The sequence below is a fragment of the Amblyomma americanum genome, chromosome 1 (assembly GCF_052857255.1).
Source record: "Amblyomma americanum isolate KBUSLIRL-KWMA chromosome 1, ASM5285725v1, whole genome shotgun sequence".
Taxonomy (NCBI): domain Eukaryota; kingdom Metazoa; phylum Arthropoda; class Arachnida; order Ixodida; family Ixodidae; genus Amblyomma; species Amblyomma americanum.
The window spans coordinates 143,587,884-143,609,205 of NC_135497.1; the positions used below are offsets into that span (position 1 = coordinate 143,587,884).

The window sequence follows — 21,322 nt, forward strand, 5'->3', positions numbered from 1 at the left end:
AGCAAGGTTTTATGCTTTTGTTACTTACTGATCTCCCGTTGTGTTTATGTTGTCACGTAGAGACTAGGAGTTTACAAAAGAATTCGGTAGCTTGCTACACAAGCTTATTAGCAGAAAAAGTAGCGGTTCACTTTTATTTGATTGGCTGATTAGCAATGTCAAGACGCTACATGCCTTTTACTGCACTGCAGCTGTACCTGTTGGCGAGCTTTTTCTGCACTTAGCCCTCAGAAACTTGGAAGTCGTAAAAACAAGATAAATATTGTGAGAAAGATGGAGTTCCAAGATAAACAAAGTACCGAATTTTTTCCAGTTTACTGATCATGAATTGTAAAATTTTAAGTCTTCTGTCCAGCGTTATTTTGTAGAGCAAACTCGGATATGCAAATCAGGCACTTAATTATAATAAATCTAGCCCCTTGTAGCAGCGCTGTAGTGCATGAAACATGACCGACGAAGAGCGTGCGATCGAATACGCCTTTTTCACAAGGCCGCTCCGCTCATGCGCGCCTGTTCTCCTCCAGCTCCTCTGGTTGAAAACAGCGTTTTTTGTTAGGCCAAGGGAAGGGAAAAAAAGGGCTCATTATGACATACATGACAGAAGCCAACAGTCACCAAAACCAAGGAATCATAGGAAAATTCTTTAAAATTTATCGTGTTTATTAATGGGAGATCAATTGGGTAATTATTTTAAAGGTAATGGATTTAAAGATAATTGTAGAAGAATTGAGGAGTTGCAAGTTCAGCGCCTTCGTGTGTCTCGTCTCGTCCTCTGTGTGTGTTTTTTGGCGCTGGTTCTTAATGTGATGGACCCCCTAATTTCGTGTCCGGTGCTCTACCAACTGAGCTACAGTGACGGCTGTCCAATGTTCTGCTTTTGGGAGTATTAATGTGTAGTGTAAACGAACCTTGAGAGTGTTCACCTGCACCACCCTCGTCTATAGTGGTGGACGTAGTATGTCTTGTATTACCACCATTGCCACTTAGGAATGTGATCGAACGGTGAGGACGGAAGCTATGCGAAATTCGGAGGTCATGGGTTCATATCCTACCTGCGGCATGTGTTTGTTTTTTTCTTCTGCTTTCTAATCAGTTATCTTTAAAATAATTACCCAATTAATTTTTCATTGACGAAGACCACAAATTAAAAAACAACATTCCCAGTGCTCCTTGGTTTTAGTGACTGTTGGCTTCCATCTTGTAGATCATAATGAGCCCCTGTTTACCCTTCTCTTGTCTGCTCAGTAGCTAACGAGGATGTTACTTATTTAAGGTGTTACTTTGCACATTTTGTTTTTTGCACATTTCATTAAATTTAGGTTCGTTATATCAAGGTTTGACGGTGGTAATGGCTGTTAAGTATATTGTGTTAACAGCAGTGGAATACTCCTTCAGCCTTAACTTATGCCATTGTGTAATGGAAGGCAGCGTGAATTGTAATCTGCATATTTTTGTGTGAGCTGTCAAGCGCCACTTTGTTTTGGAATCTTTCTTTGATGAACGTGTGCACCTGTTAAACTCTTTCCTTGCCTTGAAAAAATGACTGATTTTGTGTTTTAAAATAAAAATTATTTCTTCAAGAAGTGTTAAATGCACTGTGCATTGTAATACGTCAAACTGTCGCTTATTGGTTATACTTAAGAATGACAAGAAATGCCAAAGTTGTGTGTGCAAAACTTTTCAAAAATTTATTGTTTAAATATGCTGGTAACACAAAAAAGAATACAAGCAAAACAAAAATAAGGCCCTGCACGGAGCTAGAAGTTGATTACAAAAAATTTAAAATATACAAAACATTGCACATGTTCTTAGCTACCATTCTTGTGATTTCCAGCTGCGTACATAATACACTGCATTTTCTGAGGCCTTTCGAGTTAGTGAATATAACTGCTGTGCTATTAGAGAATGCAGTCACGTGGGAACGTCAAGTAGACATGGGATGTGCTGTACGTTACACTTGTTCTGATCTTTTTTTATAGCAGAGCTTGCAGTTCCTCCTTTTATTATTTTTTTTATTTTTTTGTGGGTAGCAAATGGGCATCATAATAAAATATCTGCTGGCACATTTGGTAAAATGTCTAAAGCACCAAATAAAATGCAACATGAATGGTAAAACGAAACACTTGTGAGCGTTCGCTGAGGTTCGGGGCTCTGAGGCAGTCTCGCAATCAAAACTGATATCTGACCATTCCTCATAGTTGTCTGACTTACCACTGCTGCTCTAAAAAAAGACTGCATAAGAACTGACAAAAGTGCTCAGTGTAGCCTTTCGCTTTTTGAGGAGCATGTGGTGAAACAGACTCCAAGTTCGCCAACTGTAAGACATGTCGGGTCAGTGTCATTTTTAAGGTCGCTTCCTTGTGTTAAAAAACGGAAAAAAACTGATACCAAAGAAATGGTGTTATACAGTCGAGCCTGGATATATAGCAAACCTGGTTATTTTGAATTATTGGTTATATCGAGCGCACTGATTATCGCCTTGAAAATCTTGAGCAGAATTAAAGGAAAGTCAATCAGTATATCGCACTGGTCATTCAGAATATCGAACGGTGCACTGAGCCTTTGCAAGTGGAGTTCCTCCGAACAGCGCTTTCGATCATTTTTTGCTCGTGGATACGGGTGGGCTACACGACCTTGGAAACCTGCTGGCAGTGCTTGCGCATTGAAACAGCGTGACAATATAAAAGTTGGTGCACTTTGTCTGGGGTGGCCGTTGGTCTCTACTACTCAAATTTCAACGCCACAACGCTGTCATTTGGTAAAGCCAACCTAAACTAAAGCCTAGCGACGCCCTTCTCCAGGTGCACTTTGTCCGCGTTTGCTTCCGAAGGCGTTGTGGTAACAAACGGTACCTTAATTTTAATAAGTGATTATTCTACATTTAGTGTACTGGTAACAGGATTAGGCATCATAGACATGACAGGCAGTGGCTAAGTCCAGATCACCGTCTGCTGCGGCTTGTATGCGAAGCAGGTTAGGCCAGCACGCTGACGGGCGGCACGTCGCTGCAAGAAGCACGTCCCTGGTATCGGTGCAATGAATTCTTGCCTCTAGCTTAGAAATAAGTTTATGTACTGCCATTTTTTACATGTCGATATATCGAACTATAGCACAATCCCCTTAGAGGACAATATGTTCGGGTTTGACCCTTAGAAGCAAACTAGTTGGAGCAGCTTGCCAGGAGCGCAATCTTGAATTTTTGGTGGCAGGTTCTAGTCATATATGACCAATGGCCTATGGCACAGTAGCGAAAGAGTTAAAAAAAGAATGGCTACTTGCATATAAATGTGTCATATTTAGAGGTCTTTCATACCTGAGCTGTGGCAAGTCCGCTTTCATGGTAGAAGAATTGTGTGAATGGCATGGGACAAGCCAAGCACACTCCACAAGGACTAAGTGGCAAGAAGAGGTTTCGTCATTGCAACATGGAAACACATAACTAATGAACAACACTTGCACCGCTTGCACTAAAGTGACAGACTTATCACAAGGACTAAGAAAAGAAAAGCACAGGAAATGTTGCTACAAGACTTCTGTAAGCTCACACATGTAGGTTCTTGCTTTTGACAGTCATGCTGGTAAAATTTTTGTTAGCTGTGGCTGAAAGATCTTGCTAGTTTAACTTTATTCTGCTTTACAGTTTAGTGAATTCAGATGCCGTCCACTCATAAATCTTGGAAAAGTTATTCATTAAACGTTAGAAAGTCGCTTTTGCCATTTCTCTGGTGCTGCTATGTATTCTTTCTTACAATATTTCATTTGTGGTTTTGCTTGCAGATTATGCGGGTTCCACCGCATGAACTGAGAAGAAGGCTCTTCATCACATTCAAGGGGGAAGAAGGCCTTGATTATGGAGGAATAGCCAGGTGAATTTTTGTGCATAACTGAAAATTGGAAGCCAGGAAGGTGACTCGCCACGGTGGCTCAGTGGTTTGGGCGCTAGGCAACTGAGCCAGAGTTCCCAGGTTCGAACCCGGCCGCGGCTGCCGCGTTTCGATGGAGGTGAAACACAAAGGCGCCCATGTGCTACAGTGTACAACGTCAGTGTGCATTAAAGATCCCCAGGTGGTCGAAATTATTCTGGAACCATCCGCAGTGCCGCCGTTGTGGCTGAGTGGTTATGGCACTTCGGCTGCCGGCCCGAAAGATGCGGGTTCGATCCCGGCCGCGGGGGTGGAATTTCGGTGGAGGCGAAACACAAAAGGCGCCCGTGTGCTGTGCGATGTCAGTGCACGTTAAAGAACCCCAGGTGGACGAAATTTTTTGGAGCCCTTCACTACGTCGTCTCTCATAGCCTAAGTCGCTTTGGGATGTTAAACCCACATAAACCAATCCGGAACCCTCCGTTATGGCGTCTCTTTGTTCTTTCACTCCCACCTGCTTCCATTCCCTTACGGCGCATTTCGGGTTTCCACTGAGATGTGTGACAATTATTGCGCCATTTCTTTTCCTGAAAAACCCGTTTCCAATTTCCAAGCCAGAAAGGAACTTTGCATTTTCTTTGTTTTCCAGAGAATGGTTTTTCCTTCTGTCACATGAGGTCCTCAACCCCATGTACTGCTTGTTTGAATATGCGGGGAAGAACAACTACAGCCTGCAGATTAACCCAGCCAGCTCTGTGAACCCAGACCACCTTCTGTACTTCCGGTTCATTGGAAGGTTCATTGCCATGGTAATTTTTTTTTTCCTTGCTACCCAGTGACCTGGCCATACTTCTGGCTTGATGGCCATGGCTCAGCTGTATGTGGTTCTTTACAGGCTCTCTTTCATGGGAAATTTATATACAGTGGCTTCACGCTGCCATTTTACAAGCGCATGCTTGGCAAAAAGCTGACCATGAAGGACATCGAGTCTATAGACAATGAATTTTATAATTCTCTCATCTGGATAAAGTAAGTGATACAGTGGCAGCTTTTTCTTGGGAAGCGGTTGATTAATATATGTTTTTGTTCTTTCAGAGAAAATAATATTGAAGAATGTTCACTTGAACTGTACTTCAGTGTAGACTTTGAGGTGCTAGGCCAGATCCAGTCTCATGAACTTAAGCCAGGTGGCGGAGAAATTAGAGTGACTGAGGAGAACAAAGACGAGTACCTGAGGTGGGTGCCTCTATGGTAGGCCACCTTGTATCACATGGACAGTCTCGTGATTTTCCATTCTCCAAACAGGTTGATGACAGATTGGCGGTTTTCACGAGGCCAGGAGGAGCAGACAAAATCCTTCTTGGATGGCTTTAATGAAGTCCTTCCTTTGGAATGGCTCCACTATTTTGATGAGCGAGAGCTTGAGGTGGGCCTCCTTTTGTTCTACATTTCCTGGTGTATTCTACAGCATGTGCACATACTATACTGGTGCTGGTCCCCCTCAACTAGTACTTGTTGCTGCCAACAGTGCTTTTATATTGGGCAGGGAGACATGACTACACTAGGAAATCAAATTGTAATTCTCTAGCGTGGACTGTAGTTTTCTAGTTTGAAAGCTTCGCAATTTTTCGTTTTCTTGAAAATCTAGCTGCAATGTGAAGACTTAGTGGGTAGAATTTCATCTTGCATGTAGTGATTTAATTGGCACAATAAGTTGATGAGTTTGGCCTAACTGAAAGAACCCTCCTTTCTTAATTAACATTACTCATTTTTCTTGTTTTATTTTGCATAATTAAATGCCCGCACTGTATCTCTTGAACAGTTGGTGTGAAATTGCCACAAGAAAATCACCAGTGTACAATGTCTTAGTTTTTATTGTACAAATCGTTGAAAGATACAAAATTATCAAATAATATTTCACATCTCCACATCTTGTGATGCCTTTTATTTAGGGGTATGTGAATGTTTGAAATTTAGAATGCGAATTAGGTATGTTTATTTTGTTCATATTAGATTCTAGAAATTGATATTTGAGTATTTCTGAATATTCGGGAGCTATTGAATACCGTGCCAACATTCATAAATCCGACCAAGTCAAAACCAAACGCATAGACAAATTATCCAAAGGTCGAGTTTAAAATGTCAGTAAGGCATCCTTTTCGCTTTCATTATCGTTTATCATGTAGACGGGTCACAAGCGGACGCTACTAGGCTTGGGCCTCATTCAAAATTCCTCAAGTGGGCTTTCCCACCTGAAATCAAAATGGTCGACCACCTGCTTCAAACAGTCACTACACGGAAGTGCATTTTTTTTTCGGTTTGATCCTTCCATTATGTTTCATGCTAAACACCCACAGCCAAAGCAGCCGCCGCGGTGGCTGAGTGGTTATGGCGCTCGACTGCCGGCCCGAAAGACACGGGTTCGATCCCGGCCACGGCGGTCGAATTTCGATGGAGGCGAAATTCTCTAGGCCCGTGTGCTGTGCGATGTCGGTGCACGTTAAAGAACCCCAGGTGGTCGAAATTTCCGGAGCCCTTCACTACGGCGTCTCTCATAGCCTGAGTCGTTTTGGGACGTTAAACCCCCATAAACCAAACCAAACCACAGCCAAGGCGCTCGACCTGTCGCCTTTACAACTCTTCTAGCTAGATCTCCGCCGTCTCATTTACTGTGATATGCTGGAAAACCCACTCGTGGAATTTCTTGTGGCGCTCCCAAAAGGGGGCCGAGCCCAGGTGTCCCCAGCATGGCATGTGAGGGTGTAAAAATTCCGCCTTATGCATGGCGCATTGGTAACCGCGCACCTCTAACATGTGCGTAACGCCAGGTGTGGTGACGATGATAGTAGGGCCCCTGTCGCTAGGCAAAAAAAAAAAGCCTGGCCACGTAGTTCTGGTTTCTGTGCCAGCCCGCAGCAATGGTGGCTGCCAGTCATGCATTTTCCAGCCGTCTAAACCCAGCTGCATACCGCTTTTGGACTCCAAATGACACCCCGTTTTCTTTTTAGAAGCAGTCTCGGCATTCTGATGCCAATGTGTGTTCTCCCTTATGTCCACGTTATTGTTCCAGCACGCTGAAACTACGGGCTTGTTACTGTTTGTGGGAGAGGGCCTCTTCACAAGGCTTCACTGCATTTTTGCAATTTTGCAATTTTGCAATTTTGGCATTTTTTTTCCTTGGGGACGGTCAGTGGAGGGAACTTAAGAACTCAACCTTCGAATAATTTAAGTGTTTTGTCACATCCCTTGAAGTCTCAATTGATGAGGTTTTACAGCCCATCATGTTATATGTCAGTTCATGGATTCCATAGTGTCACTCATTTTGCATTGCCATGCAACATACAGCATAGACAGCTTATAACGCATGCCGCGGGAGTCGGGAAAATCCTCATTATAAACGGTACTGCACTGTAACCAAATTGTAGATTTTCCATGCATTCACATTTTCAGAGCTGCCAGCCTACCTTTCAAAGTGCACCTGACAACGCATCAGACGCAGAACACTGCAGTCACAGGCAACAAAGTTATCTGATCGTTTTTTTTTTCGAAGTGTTGTAATAGATGAAAGAACGACGTTAATTTAGTCTGGCGCTGCTACTGAACTGCATTGCTAATGGCTTCATCTTCAAGAACAGTGAGGCACTTGAGCGCTTGCTCGCTGAGGTTTTTCTGAGCGTAGTAGAGGCGCAGTTTGTTGCAACCGTCGAGCGCTTCTTTGCACAAAACTTCTGCTGCTCTTTCACTCACTTCGTCAGGCTCATCCTCTTGTAGAGGCTCATCGCGACCGCACACCGCTGCCACAGTGTCTTCATCTGTGGCGGCTACTTCACACATAATACCGTCGGGGTCGGCGACGATGATGAGCTTATCTCGTGCCAGTCCTTGAAACGCTGAATACAACTGTTCAGTGGATTGAAACCATCATGCCCCAAAATGTGTGCAAAGCACCTGGCCTTGGTTTGCAATATCGGGCCGTTCATGGGAACGCGCTGGGCCCGGACCGCGCGAAACCATGCAAACAAAGCGGCGACATCTTTGTACTTCAATGCATGAATCCGCTTCCTTGCAAGCAAAGCGGAGTCTTCCTGCAGCTGTTGTCGTAACTTGTCATTGTTCTTCCAAATGGCGGACACAGTAGCTTCGGCGACACTGTACTTTTTTGCCACCGTAGCCTTTTACACGCCGTTCTTGACGTGCCTCACAATGCTCTGCTTGGTTTCGAGAGCTTGCCATTTCCTGACTTTCGGAGGCGCAGACTCCATCGGAACTGAAGATAGCCGAGGCTGGTAGACTTGCCCATGTTGTCCACTTTTCGCTACACGTGACGACACATATCGCGCTCATGGGCTCAGGCATGACAAGACGCTGCCGAACGCGCGTGTGGTACAAGCAGTGCTTGCAGCGCCATGCCATGCGGCTGCCGTTCCAGCATGCTCGTCTGGCCGTGCCATTACGTGCTTCCCAGCTTTGTGCAATCAGTGTCAGTGTGCCCAATGGAGACGCATCGGAGAGAGAGGAAAAACGCCTGCTTTGGGACTTTTTTTTTCCTATCCTCTCCTGCCTTCAGCCTTGCGTGAAAAACCCTGCCTGTTGCCCCCTTCTTGCACAATCTGTGAAGCGCGCTCCTCCCTCTCGCCCGGTACCCATGGGCCTGCGCCGGTACGTGGGCCACCAGGCTTTCAAGAAATCGCACTATATGCGGTCTTCGGTTACACGCTGCCGCGTATTAAGCAGTACGCCAATACATTTAACTCTATGGGAAGCGAAGCAGTTGTCACAAAAAGCCGCATACCATGCGGTCCCGCATTATAAGTGGTTGCGTTATAAATGGTCTGAGTGGTACTGTCATGCTGTCTAATCGAGCAGTGTACTTTCCTTTGCAAATCACGTTTTTTTAATGTTTGGCAATTTATCTGTGTCTGAAATTTTTTTCGTACTGAATAGATGCTCAATTCGATATTCAAAGAATTTTTTCATCATAATCTTATTCAATCTGTATCCTGAAATTTCAGTATTTGCACACCTCTACTTTTATTATTATTATTATTTTGTGAGTGATGACAGCACTGTTACCACACAAAATTGTGGTTGATCCCTTTGTACAGACAGTTTTGTTATCTAATATGAACAATTAATTGAAAACAAAAAATAATGAATACTATCACGGCCATTATCTAAATATACCCTCTAATGTCCTGATGCTGGTTAAAACAGGCAATGTTGGAAACATACTCAACTAAATTTCCTGTTCAGGGTAGAGGGTTCTAATGTGGCCTAGTTTGTTGATAAGACAAAGGATTGATTGTCCATTGTACTAGCACAATAAAACTATCGCCAGTGTGAGCAGTGCAGAGTGAAAGGCCTTTTTTTTTTGCAATATTTTAAAGATGTGCAGTACACGCAGTCACAAAACTATGTGTGCAGCTGCATGCGAGCATACAAGTGGCACCATAGAATCTAGTTGATCAACAGTTTTGTGTTAAGACTGATTTCATGTACCCTGTGCACACCATCTTTTTTTTTTCTTAATGTGTACTTGCAATGAACACGTTACTAAATAAAGTTCTTGCTTTTTTTTTTTGCTTTTGAGTTTTGTTTAAGATTCGCTTTGCATTCTGTGAGTGATAAGCTGAGTTTATGCAGGCAGCATTTCCTAGCAAACAGTGGCAATCTGTGACCTGCATTCACTTTTCTCCCCTTTAGTTGATGCTTTGTGGAATGCAAGAAATTGACATAGATGACTGGCAAAGAAACAGCATCTATCGGCACTACACTCGTAACAGCAAACAAGTGATCTGGTTCTGGCAATTCATTCGAGACATGGACAATGAGAAGAGGGCACGTCTACTACAGTTTGTCACAGGCACTTGCAGAGTACCTGTTGGTGGATTTGCTGAGCTTATGGGTGAGTTTCTGCAAAGGTCTCCTTGCCTTCTAAATATTTCTTAGAGCTGCAGCAATGGAGAGTGCAAAAAGTAGTGTGCCTAATGTGTGATTAGGCAAGTATTCATGCAAAATTATATATGAATAATATTTCCTTAGTTATGATAAGGCAGAGGAAAGGTGTATAGAGGTAATAAAAATGCAGTGGCAGGATGGTAGTGGTTTGGTAGTTGCAACTATAATGGGTTTAAAGTAGTTTTGCCAGCAGTAATGTTGCACTGAATTAGAACAAAGCTACTGTGGTGAAAAAATCTTCAAAGTAGAGCTTTGAAGCATTGAAATATGAGGAAGAACGTATGAGAGTTAATGTCGTTGCTGGGGAAGACAGCAAAGAAAGCTTCTTAGCTGTGCACATTTACAAAATGTGTATCGTTATGATTGTGTCAAGCTAAGCACCTTTGTCCAGTCTTGTCTTCTGTTTGTCATATTTTTTAATTTCACAAATTGTAAGGTTATAGTTTTATTCCCTTGAAGGTCAGTGCTATAGTAAACTCGCATAAAATAAAAACACTGGTGTAGTAAGCTGAAACTCCAGTCTCATTAGGCCTCCCATAGACGACTGTAGATTCTTTTTTGTTTATCATAAAGGAATATTTACTAAAGAAATTGTTATAATAGAGAGCGTTTGGCCATGGGGGGGGGGGGGACATACTTCCCGTGAAATGATATCGCAGCACGTGAGGTGCGATGTCATCATTCACTTTACAAAGGCCTTGGGGTTGTAGAGGCAAAGCACACGGTGGGTGGGGGGAGCAGGATATAGAAGTGGTAACAAGGCAGGCCATTGAGAAAGTAAAGGCAGTTAAAGAACAGTGAGAAGTAGGGGAGAGAAAATGAAAGTCGATTGGTCACAGCAGTGAGAGTGCTAAGCATGAAGCAGCGACGGCAAGAAGCAAAGGCACTATGGCAATGCTTGGGAGGTTTCACCGCGCTTTATTGTGTTCTGTATGAATCTGAACTGTTGCCTCTAAAATGAAACAGGCCACAGAAGTTTATGCTGTGTTCACACCAAGCTTTTGCTTTCATATAGACTTAGAGCCCTCCTTCTGTTATATTTGTGGCCGCATTATTTGTGCAAATGCAGTACTTCAAGACTTCCACGAAATTGAAAATGGGACAACCTAGGCATGTGCAAATGTTCAGTAATTCCGAATATTTGGTCAAATAGTAAAGTATTCAATATTCGATTCGATCCGAACGTTCGGTTTTCAATTCTAGAAGTATTCGTCTCAAGTGAATACATTTCTGGAATTCTTGCTGCGGGTGGTTTCAGTTCAGTGTACTTCCTCCGGTATGGCACCGCAGCGCACGCTCAACCGAAATCCCGACTCCGCGCTGCCGCACGTTATGCCGGAGTTGGTCTGCGCATGCTCGCAGCAGTAGACGCGAGCAGGCAGAAGCGTGGTGCCTAGATCTCTATCTGCCAGGTGTCTGTGGCCATGCTACTCGCAGTGCGCACTTGCCACAACTGGCACTGCCAAGTGCATGAGTAGAGAGATCTAACATAGCGTGATCCACTTCCGCACGCTGCCAGTGTGCACACGCTGATTGGTCCCGATGGGGCAGACGTGCAAACAACTAGCGGGTGCCTGGCACCTTGTGGAGTCCTCAGGGGGACCTGTGCATGCGCATGGCTCCCTGCGGAAGCCAATCACATTATGTTAAATCTCTAATTGGAGGATGCGCAGCTCCCTTGACATCCGCAGAATGAGTCTGAACTGACTGCAGCTGGCGCAGCCACTCTTCTTTATGTGACATTCGCTAAACAGGCATGACAGGGTGAATACAAAGGGGAGCTAGCATGAGACATATGGTGATGGGTGCCCCTTTGAGACTCCTGACTGCGGTACGGCACTGGGAGCGCAGGTGCGTATGCCTAGGAGGTGCCGTGGAGTCACCACTTAAAAGCAACAGCTGCAAAATGACAGTCGCAATTAAAAACAGCTGTTGGAGGCCCCACATGTAGGTCGGCTCCCCCCATTTCCGATGGCCATTTATGCAGAAAGTCGACACAGCTTTTCAATGAGTATGGTAAAGCTTCAACGCACATTTAGTTTTTTCTTGTAATGGTCTTGTGTGTTCGAAAAATGCATGATTTTGAAAATCCTTATTGTACCGTTCAACCTATTTTGTGTGCCAGTGGTATTTGAAATATTTGCTTCGAACTAAAAAAAAACCACTATTCGCACATGCCTAGACAACACCTCTCCCTGTCCTTTTTCTCACGCTAGCCACAGCTAGGTGCTTCAGGTTTTGTTGGCAGGTGCCGCGGCTAGAAACATCTTTTCCTTTAATTGTTATTTTATTAAGAGGCACTAATAATGAAATGGGTAACTGAAAATAAATTGTTAGAACGTAATGGGATTATTGTTTCTTTTCTAAACCAACAATATGTGTTCAGTAAGTACTAGCCATAACACCAGAGAGCATCATCAGAGTTGTGCCACCACCAACTGAATGTAGTAAAGATTGTTGCTGGTCTTAGCAACTTCACTGTAGAGGTACTACAGTGATGTTGAACAGTGGGGCTGTCTAAGCAGTGCCACTTTTAGCCCTTTGATCACAGTACTTCAGAGACTCTTGTTATCCTGTTGCATTTCAGTGAGTTTCTCAGAAGGAAGAGAAATCTCATGTGGGAAAAAAGAGTTGACCATGAATCTATGCTATATTTGAAATTTGATATAAATCTATGCTATATTTGAGAGTGCTAGAAGATGAAGGAATGTAGAGTAAATAAAAAATTTTTGGCTTCTTTTACTTTTAATTTGTACTTCAAAGTTAGTACTTGTCAATGGCAATGAATATTTTTGCTCCTTTAGGTTCTTAGATTCTTTTTATATTTGCTTCTTTTGTGTCCGATAGAAAACTGCAGCAGAGTGTGTAACATCACTTCCTGCTAACTGATGAGAAATAATTTAGCGCCGCCTCAGTTCTCATTCCGTGTGCATGCTTAATTATGAAAGCTGTATCTGTTTTCATGTAATGTTCCATCATTTGCTCTATCGTTAATGAATAATTTAGTGCCCTCTCACTTGTTTCGTGTACATCTTAATTATGAAAGTTGTAATACTTTTTTTCATGTAATGCTTTATCTCATCTATTGTTAACGGATAATTTAGTGCTGCCTTACTTCTCATTCTTTTTGCATGCTTAATTATGAAAGTTGTAGAATCTGTTTTCATGTAATACTTCATCATCTCATTTAATGTTAATGAATAATTTAGTGCCCCTTCACTTCTCATTCCTTGCACATGCTTAATTATCAAGGTTGTGTATCGGTTTTCATGTAATGAGGCACTGAAAGTTCTGTTGGTGAAATAAGAGGTTAGTGTGAATGAAGCTTATGTAAAACTGCTTTTTCCATCTTGAAGCATGTAAAAAAGAAAGCTAGCTTACACACATGGCAGACCTAGGCTGTGTTTGATGGATGATGGTCCTTGTAACTTGCACTGGTTTCGATAACCTTTTTTCAGGGAGCAATGGGCCACAACGTTTCTGCATCGAGAAAGTTGGCAAGGAAACATGGCTTCCCCGCAGTCACACCTGCTTCAACCGATTGGACTTGCCTCCCTACAAAAGCTATGAGCAGCTTGTGGAGAAGCTAACCTATGCCATAGAGGAGACTGAAGGTTTTGCTCAGGAATGATGCTTTCTCTTCCCCGTACATCTGTTCTTCGGGCCGCCAGCTTTCAAAAAAAGTACATGGGGACATCCTCAGGCTGAAGACGATAATGTAGGGAAGTGTTAACACGGAGCTTAGATCTCTCCAAAGCCAGCTTTCCAGGGCATTTAGGTTATATGCTAATAAGGCAGCAGGCTGCATTGCCTAATGATGTGCAATGACTTAAGAAAAGAAAGAACAGAAAGGTAATTTTTGCTGTGTTGTGTTTTGTTATCCTTAATTCTGCTTGCTTCACGTTATTCATGCATCACACGTTGCTGCATTCAGGTCCAAGAGGGTGCAGCTTTTTGGCTTGAATTTTTCTTGCGTATGTTTTTGTACTGTGATAAGAGACGCCACCACCCAGACACTAGATGTGTGGTGCAGCAGTTTATTCTAAGTAGTTGGCTACTTTAACCTACGTTTGCTTTTATCTTTTAGTCAGCACTAGATGCTGCTTCAAAGGGGCGTCCGGTGTAATTTAGGAGGTTGGTTCCTGTATTGAATGGTCTGTTGGAGTGACATTTCAAAGCTGTAAAGTTGCTATTACGAGGCTGATGTCTGGGAGAGGAAGAATATGAAGCCATGACCTGCTTCTGTGGTTTATATATTTATTTTGTCCACATGTTCACTAGGCTAGGAATACTTGCCTGGAGAAGATTTTATTTTGGCTTTTATTTTTGTTAAGGCATGTCAAACATGCAGCCCAGAGAGTGACAGTAATGTGTGCTAAAATTGTCATTAGTCCCGTGCCAGTGAAAAAAAAAAAAGAGTAGGCAACAGACACTGTTCTCTCGTCCCAGGGGCACCAGAGGACCATAGCATTGCACGCTTTTAGTAAAATAAAGAAAAAACGAAATCCAGCCACTTGTCTGCAAAAAGCTCTCTTGGGTTTTGAAGACAGCTGCAAAGCAATGTTTTGATTCTCTCTGCATCTTGCCTTGTCATTTTGGTGCAGCTGCAGATCCAGTTTTAGCTGTGTACCTCAGAGCAGGGCTCTGAAGCTCTGTACATGCACATACTGATCTTTGTATTGGCCCAAAAGAATCCCATGAGGGACTACAACGAAGAATGTCAAATGAGAATGCATTCATGCTTCGAGGCACACTAGGAGGTGTACATACTGTGTAAAAGAGCAACAAAAGGGGAAGGGGCCTGCTCTGCACACTCTTGATTTGGTGTAGACTTTTGCCATTCTGAACATATGCTTTGGGTGGCAATACAGTTCTCTTCCAGTTCAACAGCAGTGGCCTTGTCTGCTGCACAGTTGATATTCCACTTTTCACGGCAAATTTTAGAATTCGCATACTGTTGACTGTACTAAAGTGTGCTAACTACAGTTGGTTTGGGGATTTTGCTACCAACCTATGTTGGTATGCCAACACTGTCTGCCAATGTATGGCAACAAGCTGCCCTTTCTGGTCCTGTCTGTGCTTCAAGTTGATTTTTATTGGTTTCTGCTGATTTAATGGAATACGGCCTATTTGTTTTCAGTGTACTGTCTCGGCTGTGGTTGTGAAAATGCTTTTTTCTGCAGTGTCGGTCAGTTGTAATGCACTACTTTGGTTGTATGTGTATATACTTGTTTAAAGTGTTTCTCGTCTACCATGCTGCTCACCTTGGCATATCTAGGTCTTGTGAAGCTTTGCTGTATCGGTCCTTTCCATTATTTTATAATGGAGATTCAGATACAAAGTGAACAAGACTGCTGAGAGTGCATATGCAGGTGTTTTGTCACCATGTAGAACCACCACCTGCAGGAATAATCGACCTGTAATTATTGTTTTAGATAGTACCCTATACTGAACCATTATTTCCTGAAAGTCATTGCCAAGATGTCATACACCAAGGTTACTTTGTGTAGTATGTTACTATGGAGAGAATATATAAATATATATATATATATAATATACAACAAGAAGCTGTGCAAGATTGGCACTTTATCAAGTTTGACTGTACATAAACGAATTAAATTTGGGTGCAAAGTCATTTGTGTCTTCAGTGTGTGATTGTAAGACTAGTGTAAAGATTGCCAGCTGCACTGCAGCTCTAAAAATGAAAGGGGTATGCATAGAAGAACTCAGTCAGCTGTTTTAATCATGAAAAAAAAGTGGTGGACAAGACCAGCACTAATAAATAAATTTTGCTTGGTGTGCTATATGTGTCTTGAAAACATTGTCAGGTCTTGTAAAAAGCTTGTTCTATAAGAGTGAGACGTAAAAGTGACAGGAACAGTCAGATATGTGGCCATTGTGGTATTGAATTCAGGATGCAGAAAACATGTTATTGAACATTGTCTGAACATTGTCTACAGTTGATGTCATAATTACCTCTATTAGTGTAAGTTGGAGCAGTGCATAATTGGAAACCTGTTTATCTAGTAAATTTATTTGGAAGCCGCTGCGGTGGCTCGGTGGTCATAGCGCTCGGTTGCTGACCCGAAGGATACAGGTTCGATCCAGGCCGTGGCGGTCAAATTTCAATGGAGAAGAAATCCTAGAGACCCGTGTACAGTGCGATGTCAGTGCACGTTAAAGAACCCGAAGTGGTCGAAATTTCCGGAGCCCTTCACTATGGCGCCCCTCGTAACACAAGAAAAAAATTTTTAAGAATTTATTTGGAGGTAGTGCATTTGCTTGATGGTGTGCGGGCACGACCAATATGTGTCAGGGTAGGCACCACATACCTGACAGCGAGGGTGGCTGGAGTGGTTGAGAATTGTGGTGGTTGTAAAGGACACAAGGTAGCGAATTAGTTTGTGCTTGTCTTGATGTAAGTAGATTTGCAGCAAGTAAGATGTGGGAAAAGGGCGAGGAAGGAGGCAGTGGGTGTGTCTTAAGAAGTACTTTGGTTTGGGCTAGTTGGTTCATAGCTAAGGCTGATTGTGAAGGCGGCAGAAAAGAGAAGGACAAGGAAGGCACAACTTCCACTTTGGTGTTTGTGGGGCATAGCCCCTTTTTCCTATCCTTGCGATTGTAATCTCTCTGCTAAAGGGAAGGGGGGCTGCTTGGATACATGTCATGAGCGAGAGCATGAGCGCATTAGCTTCCTTGTATCCCCTGATGGTCAGGGACCCATTCCAAGTGGACATGCAGGTGTGGATGCTAGTGCAGGTAGATGTTTAGCGGGCTGTGGATATATTCTCTTGGTAGCAAAATCTTGGAGGGTGCTCTGGCTATCCGTGCACACTGTGATGTTTGGTGAGGGTGGTGAAGAGATTTAATAGTGAAATTCTGTTAGTTGAACAATTGCTGCACATGTAAGAACACTGGGAAAATTTCTGGGACGCAATGCCCAAAATATAATTGTAATGTTATATTATACAGTGTGTTCCACAGTTTTACACGCTATGTAGAATACTTCTCTCAGCTACATTGGTGAATTGTTTGAGCTGAAATTTCACACAGAAATGGCATTTGGCCGGCAGTATTGTTTTACACCACATTTGTATGGGGTACTTTACTAATTCGATCGGAAGTCTGATATTCGCATAGTCTGTGGCGACGGTGAAGCAAAACAGTCGACTGATCCCCTGGTCGCACAGTGATGACACAATGCCTCACTGTCTATACCAACCAACATTCATCGCTGTCTTCGACTTCGCCCTGCTTCGGGCCCCATGGCCATTGATTTCAATAGCTGCTGCTCGCTCTTTTCTGCTTTTTAGCACAGTCCATGTATCTGCTAAACGAATGCTTCAAGAGTACAGGATTCAGCATTTACTGCGGGGGTGTGTAATTCCCCTAGGAATGCGGCCATGACTATGGCGTAAGTTTAGCTGCATGTGTGCAGGCAGCAACTGTATGTTATCCAGCATGAAATGAAAGCTGCGTTGTTATGCTTAGGTTAAACAGTCTCTTCTGCGTCGGGTATATGTTTACTTATTTACGCAGTGAGTTAATTCACTATAAGCGCCAATGAATGCGAGCGCCAGTCTGGGGAACATGTACTGTCTTTATCAAAAGTTACCAGGCAAGCAGGAGCGCGGTCGTGAGGTGGCACTGCGTTCGCCGGCGCTTGCTCAGAGGTTACTGCTGATGACGTTTCTTTGCGCCATGGGAAAGAATTCATTCAGGAGAGGCGGTTACGTCACATTTTCTGAAGCTGAATGTGGTCTTTTAACCGACTTCAGCGCTCCTAAGAGTGTTACAGTGCCTCAAGAAGTTCATCGATATCGTGCTCAGACCGAATGCATCTTCAAAGGCTACTGGACACATTCTTGCTCTACAACTAGTGTGAATAAAATCGCAGGTTTGCATGTCCTGACCTGTGAGAACAAGGATAGCGGCAACAGGGAAGCACTGCTGCATATTATATGCAAGAAGTTCATCAAACCGTTGCTAACAAACCATGCACTTGACATAGCAGTTGCGAAGATGTACATGTACAACAAGAAACATCTTTCCCGAAAATTCTTGAAACTGCAGTAATAATAATAATTGGTTTTGGGGGAAAGGAAATGGCGCACATCTTTCCCGAAAATTCTTGAAACTGCAGTAATAATAATAATTGGTTTTGGGGGAAAGGAAATGGCGCAGTATCTGTCTTTTATATCGTTGCACACTTGAACCGCGCCGCCGTAAGGGAAGGGATAAAGGAGGGAGTGAAAGAAGAAAGGAAGAAAGAGGTGCTGTAGTGGAGGGCTCCGGAATAATTTCGACCACCTGGGGAACTTCAGCGTGCACTGACATCGCACAGCACACGGGCGCCTTTGCGTTTCGCCTCCATGCATCGAAACTCGGCAGCTGCGGTCAGGTTCGAACCCGGGAAATCCGGATCAGTAGCCGAGCGCCCTAACCACTGAACAGCAAGAAACAATTTCCGCCACCTTCATCACACCGATGCATGCCATTTTTCCTTGTAAGTGCGCACGTGTCTGTGCCTCCAAGCGCAGTTTTTTTTAATATTCACACGTCGCTCATCATGTCTGATGCTCCCCTTGTTCCAGTTGTCACTTCATCAATGCACGTATGTGCTTGTCATTTGGATAAATCCGGTCAGTCAGGCCTGTTGTGTTACTCACGACGTCACTGTGCGCGTGTGCATCACACAGGAACCTAGTGAGCTGTTGCGGAAATAATAGACAAGAGGGGCATGGGTTTATTTGAAATTTGTCAACGTACGTTAGTCAAGGAGGTACCGTTCGGCGAAAGCTCGTCGGGAAAAATGACTAGAAACAGCGCAGGCTGGGCCTTCCAAGATCTGCTTCACCCGATCGAAACATCTCTCGCAATGCTCCGCAGCAAGATTGTAACAAACGCGCACTTCGCAAAGTTCTAAGAACATTAGATATGAGGGATGTGCCCCCTGCGGGCCACTGACTACCCAGGCAAGTTGCCGAAACGTCTCCGGCTTCCATTCATTGAGCGCCATATGCAGTTCTCCTTTGCTATGGGTCACCTGGCTACAGTTGAGAGCTCAGGTAATTCCGGACTTCCTCCTGTCCTTATTCTATCTCGTGGATTATTTCCCCTTTTTGCTCGTCCGAAGTAGTTTATTTTTTGCCATTGGCAACAGTACAATATACACAACTATGCATCATGCAATGTAAATACTTATTTTGCGGTATTTCTAGCCACTTCAAGCACCTGCTGCAATATGGATGTTTCGAACATGCTCCTTTCGTTGTAAACCATCCAAAACGTACTGGTTATGCAGCAGACAAAAGGTCCTAACGGCTTGATAGAACGGGGTGCACAGCACGCTTTTATATTTCGAAATCGAAACTGATGATCCTTTCAGTAATATGTGGAGTCAGCTTAGACTTTTTAAGCATTTGCTGCACTCCGAGAGATCCTAGAACATGTTTTTTGTCGTTAACAAACTAAATGTTGTTGCTAAAAGCCAGAAAAAAGGAAAATGATTGGGCACTGCGCAGCACAGTCTCCCAGCCATTGAAACCGAAATTGGATGGATGGGTGGACGGACGGACGGACGGATGCGGCTGACCAAGGGGCGGTGGCTCAAGCCCACTGATCTCCACTAGGGGGCTGGATGCCGCATCGGGCGCTCAAAAGTGAAGCCACCGGAAGTTGCGCGGCATGTCCCGGAAGTCAGCCGTTGGCAGTGCACGAAATCGGACCTCGGCACGGTTTTTCAGTTTTCATTTTCCGCTTAGCATTTTGTCTTTTCAACGTTCTCATCTTCGTGAGAATGCCTACCTGTTGCATTATCAACTTCATGAGGAAAGCAGCAAAGTCCTCGGGAAAGACGTTTCAAAAATAAGGGTCCATTGCATCGCTATGGGGCGACACTAGCAGACGACAGAACGTCGCTACACACACTACTACGTCTGCTCAGCTCTGTGTCGTCCTGTTGCGCTAGCGTCGCCAACTCGGCTCTTTGTTGTGATGCACGTTGCCGCGCTCTAAGCCCAAGTTATACCATCAATGGGGGATAAATTTAAGAAAGAATAGGTGGGAACCTTCATTAGACAGCCGACTTTGCAGTGACCATTTTACTGAATTATGTTTAGACCGAACCGGAGTGAGCTAGGGCGAGGCCACAATCTGGTGAGGTGCCGTCGGTGTTCTGCTGGTTCACATTAGAGCGTCCAAAATGTATATGGTACTGCTTTTTCGACGAAGTGTATCAAGTACTGTTTCGCACTGTCGCAAATTATGCCTGAAGGGGCTGTTATTCGTGATGCATGGTGCAGTTGACTTCTAACAGCGCTTGTCACATCTTCTTCTTCTGTCACATGCGCTGCTGCATTCGTCTTTCTCGTCAGTCGTTTCTCTCGTGCTGTGTAGATAAATGTGGCTGTGCTATAGAGTTAGGTTAAAAGCACGTATAGAAGGTAAATAGCACACTAAAGCGATTAGCATCACCTGTCGTCGATCAGAAGAGACATCGTCCGCCATGAACCCAAAATTGAAACAGCGGCAGCTGTATAACAAATGGCTCTTCAATCAGGATTTCCGCGCCATTGCCTTTTCTTTGCTACACGAAAATTTGTTTTTAAGGTGACCTAGGCTCATCGTCATTCCACTACTTCTCCTAATTACGCTCGGAAGACAAGAACCAGGTCAGAAAATAGTGTTTTATGCACGTACCCCTTTGCTGCGGCATGGTGAGACATGCATACCTGTTCACTTCGGTTCCTCTGAAATTACAGGGTTCCCCGAACAGTGCTCACATTTACCACGTTCACCTTGCTTGCTTATTTATTTAATTATTACAACCTCAAAGGCCCCATTAAAGTGGTATTACATGAGGGAGTAGAATTCAGGGCACGCAGTTGATTCGATGGATATTTTTAATGATGATGGGTCGGAGTGAAGCACGACGGTGTTGGGCAAATCATTCCAGTCCTTTGCAGTGCGGACAGAAAATGATGACAGGTGAGCACTAGTCCGGGCAGGGGGAGGGTAAACGGCCTTCTGGTGGTTCGTGCGGCTGGAGATGCGATGGGCAGGGCTGATAATAGACTTGGTCATGGGGTGATAGTAAAATTTATGTAATAGTATGGTGGTCTGCCAAGTTTGTAAGATGAGCATTACGTTTTAGTTCAGTGATACTTACATGATAGGAATAGGCCGAGTGGATGAATCTTGCTGCGCGGTTTTGTGTTGCTTCCAGTAAGTTAGAAACGTTACTTTGATATTACAGTAGATGTTACACGAAAACAACACGAAGAACTGAGCACGGAAGGGTGAAAGACGCGACATTTTTTATTGAAATACAAAGCAGACACCGAACTTCCGGGACATGCCATCCAACTTCCGGTGGCTTCACTTGCGCCCACTTCAGAAAGCGGGAATGCGGCATCCAGCCGGCCACCTAGTGGAGATCAGTGCTCAAGCCACCTAGCCGTGACTTATGAAATTGTACTCTTGTCTTAGCCACCAATCAT

At 43.8% G+C, this 21,322-nt stretch overlaps 1 protein-coding gene across 11 annotated transcripts in view; it reads left to right on the forward strand.

Annotated features, from left to right (window-relative positions):
- Window positions 1–15,456, forward strand: part of Su(dx) (WW domain containing E3 ubiquitin protein ligase suppressor of deltex) — a 57,108-nt gene extending 41,652 nt beyond the window's left edge. For all 11 annotated transcript variants that reach the window (XM_077647121.1, XM_077647126.1, XM_077647123.1 and 8 more), the window contains exons 16-22: window positions 3,778–3,866; window positions 4,513–4,672; window positions 4,759–4,892; window positions 4,959–5,099; window positions 5,169–5,289; window positions 9,567–9,768; window positions 13,280–15,456. In XM_077647121.1, coding sequence (XP_077503247.1) covers window positions 3,778–3,866; window positions 4,513–4,672; window positions 4,759–4,892; window positions 4,959–5,099; window positions 5,169–5,289; window positions 9,567–9,768; window positions 13,280–13,452 — 1,020 coding nt within the window. In that variant the 3' untranslated portion in view covers window positions 13,453–15,456. The remainder of the gene's footprint in view (window positions 1–3,777; window positions 3,867–4,512; window positions 4,673–4,758; window positions 4,893–4,958; window positions 5,100–5,168; window positions 5,290–9,566; window positions 9,769–13,279) is intronic.
- The last annotated feature ends 5,866 nt before the right edge of the window (window positions 15,457–21,322 follow it).